Here is a 6,689-nt window from a genome sequence, read left to right on the forward strand (position 1 = left end):
TGAACATTGGGGTACAAGTGCCCCTATGCATCAGTACTCCTGTGTCCCTTGGATAAATTCCTAGCAATGCTATTGCTGGGTCATAGGGTAGGTCTATTTTTAATTTTCTGAGGAACCTCCACACTGCTTTCCAGAGCGGCTGCACCAATTTGCATTCCCACCAACAGTGCAAGAGGGTTCCCGTTTCTCCACATCCTCTCCAGCATCTATAGTCTCCTGATTTGTTCATTTTGGCCACTCTGACTGGCGTGAGGTGATATCTGAGTGTGGTTTTGATTTGTATTTCCCTGATAAGGAGCGACGCTGAACATCTTTTCATGTGCCTGTTGGCCATCCGGATGTCTTCTTTAGAGAAGTGTCTATTCATGTTTTCTGCCCATTTCTTCACTGGGTTGTTTGCTTTTCGGGTGTGGAGTTTGGTGAGCTCTTTATAGATTTTGGAGACTAGCCCTTCGTCCGATATGTCATTTGCAAATATCTTTTCCCATTCCGTTGGTTGCCTTTTAGTTTTGTTGGTTGTTTCCTTTGCTGTGCAGAAGCTTTTTATCTTCATAAGGTCCCAGTAATTCACTTTTGCTTTTAATTCCCTTGCCTTTGGGGATGTGTCGAGTAAGAGATTGCTACGGCTGAGGTCAGAGAGGTCTTTTCCTGCTTTCTCCTCTAAGGTTTTGATGGTTTCCTGTCTCACATTCAGGTCCTTTATCCATTTTGAGTTTATTTTTGTGAATGGTGTGAGAAAGTGGTCTAGTTTCAACCTTCTGCATGTTGCTGTCCAGTTCTCCCAGCACCATTTGTTAAAGAGACTGTCTTTTTTCCATTGGATGTTCTTTCCTGCTTTGTCAAAGATGAGTTGGCCATACGTTTGTGGGTCTAGTTCTGGGGTTTCTATTCTATTCCATTGGTCTATGTGTCTGTTTTTGTGCCAACGTTTATTTATTTTTGGGACAGAGAGAGACAGAGCATGAACGGGGGAGGGGCAGAGAGAGAGGGAGACACAGAATCGGAAACAGGCTCCAGGCTCTGAGCCATCAGCCCAGAGCCTGACGCGGGGCTCGAACACACGGACCGCGAGATCGTGACCTGAATGAAGTCGGACGCTTAACCGACTGCGCCACCCAGGCGCCCCCGTCTTCCTTTCTTTACCCTCCAAGTTCTCTCAAGCTTTCTTTCAATGCAACAGGTAGGTTATGATGAGTTATAATGAGAGCTATGGGTCTTACACATGTACATATGTGTATGTGAGTGATTGAAAGAAAAACGTACATACATACACATACATTTGTATACACACAACCCTTATTCTTGAACATTCTTTGGACCCAACAAAGTATCTCTACACATGTCATCTTTCCTCACCACATCCTTTGACGATATGTTCATTATTCCACATTGCCTTCAGAAGAGAATGAAGGCTAGGGGGATTACGTCCTAACGATTACCAAACAAAGCAGTTCAAACTTACTGTGCACCTTCTTGAGTTCCATATAAACGGCACCATGCAGAAGGTATCCCTAATTTTTCAACAATTCTTTCAATTTCGAAAATTGTACACTTTAAATATATACAGTTAACGCCCGTGCTAATGTTCCAAAAAACTCAATTGGAATTTAAACATCTAGTGGTGTGTGACTCAGGGCCTAATTGGTATACAGTTAACACCTAATGGGGCGGCAGATCTCACGCTACCAACTGTGAAAAAACAAAAGTTGACATGTGAATATTGAAATAGTAGGATTAAAATAAGACAATTCACGTTTGATAGTGTCATTTTTTTGTAGATTAGAATATTAGCATATATATATATATATATATGGAGTAAAATGACATAAAGTGGTTCAAGACAGAAAAGCACGACAGCCACTCACATCACGGATGAACCTTAGAAAATCAATGCAGAGACTTGCACCTGACGATAGACTCATGAGGGGCCCAGCAGAGATCAGAACAACCCCCTACTCTACAATCCTGTTCGATAATAAAGGCATTATATTAAGCGACTTTTTTTTTAAAAGATGCTTTGTATGCAGCAATAGCTAACTGATATAATAATCAAATCAGGCGGAACTGAGGGCATTTGTCATAATCGGATTCTTTTCATTCTAGGCATTTGTTCTGATAGTTGAAGTGAGCGTTATGCTTATTCTGTCCTTTAAGGTTATTTCGTGTAACTGTATTAAAAAAAAATGAATCAATTGAAGCCCTTTGAAATAACACGGAAAGGCTGGAAGGACATGCATATTTGCACAAAACTTGTGATTCTGAATCACATACCTGGACGGGAATCCATGCTTGCTGGTGAGTCACCCAGTGATTAGGAGGAGGATGTTTAATGGTTGATACTGATATCGCTCATCGGCTGCCCGTTTAGTGGTTATGGCAAAATTCCAAGTAGTGGGAGATACGTCATTTAGAGAAATGGAAGAAATCATATTTGTATGGAGCACTGGGAATTCTTGAACAGAAACCAGAAAATGATTTAATAAAACCCCAACATGCCACCCGCCTTTCATCTTAAGGAATTCACCTTACAAATGGACCTTGATATTCCATAATTCAATGAGTAGATGAAGTGCCTGAGAAAGAAATATTTTGCCTAGTAATAAATGTATGATTTAATATTCTGCTTCATCATACTTAAAGTCAAGTTTGACCCTAAGGCCATATTATATCAATCTGTTTTTTCCATATTTCTGTGTAGATTCCACTTGGAGACATGTATTTTATTATCATTTTTTTTTTTTGCCAATGACTATGGTAGGCATGGTGACAAAACTGTGTAATGGAACAGGATTGGCTATAACAACTAGTACATCAAAGTCTGCATCATCAGGAAGAACAGTTAAGGTAGTGACATACAAAGGAATGATGTTCACAAGAGTGAAGCACAGTGGCCTCAGATCTTTCTCTCTTATAAACTTACATAACTAGCTGTGGTGGCCAAGAGTAGACTTTCCATAGGAGTAGTATAACTCATTACTTTTTTTCAGTCAAACAAAAGAAAAATACTCACCATGATATATTTTGAGAAGAAATTATTCTTTAAATTTTTTAAATGTTTATTTGTTTTTGAGAGAGAGAGGGAGAGAGAGAGAGAGAGAGAGAGAGAGAGAGAACAAGTGGGGGAGGGGCAGAGAGAGAGGGAGACACAGAATCTGAAAGCAGGCTCCAAGCTCTGAGCTGTCAGCACAGAGTCCGATGTGGGGCTGGAACTCATGAACTATGAGACCACGACCTGAGATGAAGTCCAACGCTAAACCAACTGAGTCACCCAGGTGCCCTGAAAAGAGATTATTCTTAACATATCCATCTAGTCCTTTGAAATAAATGAGAAATGCCAAATATTTCACATCCAAGGTGAGGAATAACATTGGGTGAGTAGGAAAATGACAAAGGAAAAATTTCTTGGATATCAAAGATATCACGAAGCTTGATCAAGCAAGTTGCAAAATTGTACAGAGAGGTTGGAAAAAAATAGAAATTCCAGGAAAAAACAGAAGAGGAATATTTCACTCCCACAGTCTGATCAAAGAATCTCAACATTTGGCTCAGGCTTGGAGCCCTGCAATCATGTCACTTCTTCAGCCCAGGACAATTGGCCCTTTTGTAGCTGCCATCCCAGAGAATCTCATCAGAGCCTCCTTTATGTCTCTGTTCCTCAGGCTGTAGATGAAGGGGTTCAGCATGGGCGTGACCACCGTGTACATCACTGAGGCTGTGGCACTTGAGTGGGAACTCTGGGTAGCAGCAGAGCTGAGGTACACTCCCAGGCCAGTACAATAAAATAGAGAGACAACTGAGAGGTGAGACACACAGGTGGAAAATGCTTTATACTTGCCCTGAGCTGATGAGATCCCACGTATGGAGGAAACTATCTTATAGTACGAGTAAAGGATCCCAATGAAGGGACCACCACCCAGCAGCATAGCTCCAAAATACATCACCATGTTATTGAGAAAGGTGTCAGAACAGGCAAATTGGATCATCTGATTGAGTTCACAGAAAAAGTGGGGGATTTCCAAGACTGTACAGAAGGACAGTTGCAACACCATTAAGCTTTCTAACAAGGAATGCAGGACACTCGTGATCCAGGACACCAGAACCAGCAGTCCACAGAGCCGGGGGTTCATGATGACCATGTAGTTCAGGGGGCAACAGATGGCCACAAAGCGGTCATAAGCCATCACAGTCAAGAGAAAGATGTCTAATCCTGCAAAGAGTGTGAAAAAATACATCTGTGTGATGCAGCCTGCATAGGTTATGACCTTGCTCTGGGTCTGGATGTTCAGAAGCATCTTCGGGACGGTGGTGGACGTGAAGCAGACGTCCACAAAGGACAGGTTGGCCAGGAAGAAGTACATGGGGGTGTGGAGGTGGGAGTCAGAGCTGATGGCCAGGAGGATGAGCAGGTTCCCAAACACAGTGATCAGGTACATGGAGAGGAAAAGCCCAAATATGAGGGGCTGCAGTTCTGGTTCTTCTGAAAATCCCATAAGAAGAAATTGTGAAGTTCCTGTATCATTTCCTGGGTCCATGTGGTGGAGGTGACTACCAGCAAAGGGGGAAATAACATGACAAAACTTCACATCAATGGGCACGGCCCACATTGTTCAAAGGCTACAATTTATATTTTCTGATCAAGAAAGTAACTTCAATATTTTGTGACTGGATTTGGGCCCCTTCAGGGGATCCCATTTCCTCTCTGATTAGGAATTTTCATTCCCAACATTGGATGTTCCCCTACAGGCCAGGTATTGTACAGGTTCAATAAGAAATTGTTTCATGCATTTGAGGACTGTATATAGTGTTGACCATGTTTTCAGTATTTCCACGTCATGAAGTAGAGGATGCTGAACAGCAAAAATCCCTACGATTCAATGATTGTGATAGGATATATGCATATATAAAAATTGAATTACCCTGAGTTGGTGTCAGAGGCTATGAAGAAAATGAAAGCAGGTCAAAGGAGAGAGTGGATGGGCTGCTATGTTGGGTTTTCAGTCAAGATCGGCTAAGAAGGTGACATTCGAACAGAAACTTCAAGGAAGAGAGAGTGGAAGGCAGGAAGCTTCCTGGCAGGGGGAAGGCCAGTGCAAAGGCCCTGAGGATGTGCTTCTTTCAGAAGAACCAAGACTCAGAAGGAAGCCAGTGTGTTGAGTGGAATGGACAAGAGGGAGAGAGATGAGAGATAGTTGCAGTGAAATTTGTAGAACCATGTGACCTCACAACCGCTCAAAGTCAAGACACAGGGACTTCCTCAACCACACCATGTACCTCTTGCACTTTATTAATTTGGTTATAGCAGCGGCCTGTCCATTGAACATCCCTCCTTAGTATCATCTGTTGATTGAGTCTGGCCTGTGTGTTACAACAGTGGCCTTGGAATAAAGGATCCCATGTACCCCTGCTCTGACTGCTCTCACAGCACACACACACACACACACACACACACACACACACACAGCACACACATACACACAGCACATGCTTTCGCATACACACAACACAGCACACTCTTCCTGGTGTGTGTTACTTCTCTGTCCTTCTCACCTCCCCCTGCCTGCCTTAACACACTGTTTAGGACATGAATGCAAACACATCACATTACCTTTCTCAGAAAGAAGGTAGAAGTAGTACCCAGAAATTCCCATTCATAGCTTCCCAAGGACAAATAGTCTTAGGGCTCCATTTTGGAATGGTCGCTTTCAGATCTGTATGTAAAAAAACATAAAAAAAATTGGGTTCAATGAACAGAGAAAGAAAGAGAGAGAGGGGGAGAGAGAGAGAGAGAGAGAGAGAGAGAGAGAATGGCGCTGGTGGTATTCAATCTTGGTTATATCCCATTTATACCCTGCAAAAATAATTAAAGAGCAAAAATAAATTTGTCCATTGGACAAAACTAGCGACATCTCTATGGTGTGAAACACCTTACAGATTGAACATAACAAGAGAATAAAGCAACAGTGCACAAAATACGGGCATTTTTCTTACCAGATAGCAGAGAGCAGAAGGCTTAATTTTCCCATGTGTATTCCATATTCATTTGGCTAATCAGTTTTTATATGGTCCAACAGACGATGAGGTAAGCCTCTTTATCACTTGTCTTATGTGACATATTTTTTTTTTCGTGTATTTGGTATTCTTAGGCTTTGGGTTTTAGTCATTTTCTTGACAAGTCTGATGAGCACAACTAATCATGGTTCTGTTCCTTGTTCAACACGTAAAGTCCTCCCCAGACTCTGAAATCCCACATACCCCATGACAGTCTATCCTCTAACTCTGAATAATCTTTATGTAACTTATCCAAATACATTACTTGTACTCACATTTATTTCGCCGCACTCCTGTCTGTCGTGACGTTGATTACCAAAGGAGCAGGAACTTCTCTTCATCTTCTTCTTTACAAAAGTATGTGGGTGTATATGCACTTATATAGAAACACATTTGAGAAAATGAGACACTATGAAATACAAAGAATGACTGAGGAAATAAAATCAGGTTAAAAAGAGCAGTTTCAGTGCAGCCATATTAAGAACAATTGAATGGAGTTTTAAAAAATGTTTTTAAATGTTTTATTGATTCTTGAGAGACAGAGAGACAGAGTGTGAGCAAGGAGAGGCAGAGGGAGAGGGAGACACAGAATCAGAAGCAGGCTCCAGGCTCCGAGCTGTCAGCACAGAGCCCAATGCAGG

General features: G+C 41.9%; 1 protein-coding gene across 1 annotated transcript; it reads right to left on the reverse strand.

The window, feature by feature from the left end:
• Nucleotides 1–3,578: 3,578 nt before the first annotated feature.
• Nucleotides 3,579–4,544, reverse strand: LOC112852612 (olfactory receptor-like protein OLF4). The gene has a single exon (XM_025916132.2). The coding sequence runs from the start codon at nucleotides 4,530–4,532 to the stop codon at nucleotides 3,579–3,581; it is 954 nt and encodes a 317-aa protein (XP_025771917.2). The 5' UTR covers nucleotides 4,533–4,544.
• Between the last annotated feature and the right edge of the window lie 2,145 nt (nucleotides 4,545–6,689).

This window comes from Puma concolor, chromosome A2 (assembly GCF_028749965.1).
Source record: "Puma concolor isolate L17-30 chromosome A2, mPumCon1.1.hap2, whole genome shotgun sequence".
Taxonomy (NCBI): domain Eukaryota; kingdom Metazoa; phylum Chordata; class Mammalia; order Carnivora; family Felidae; genus Puma; species Puma concolor.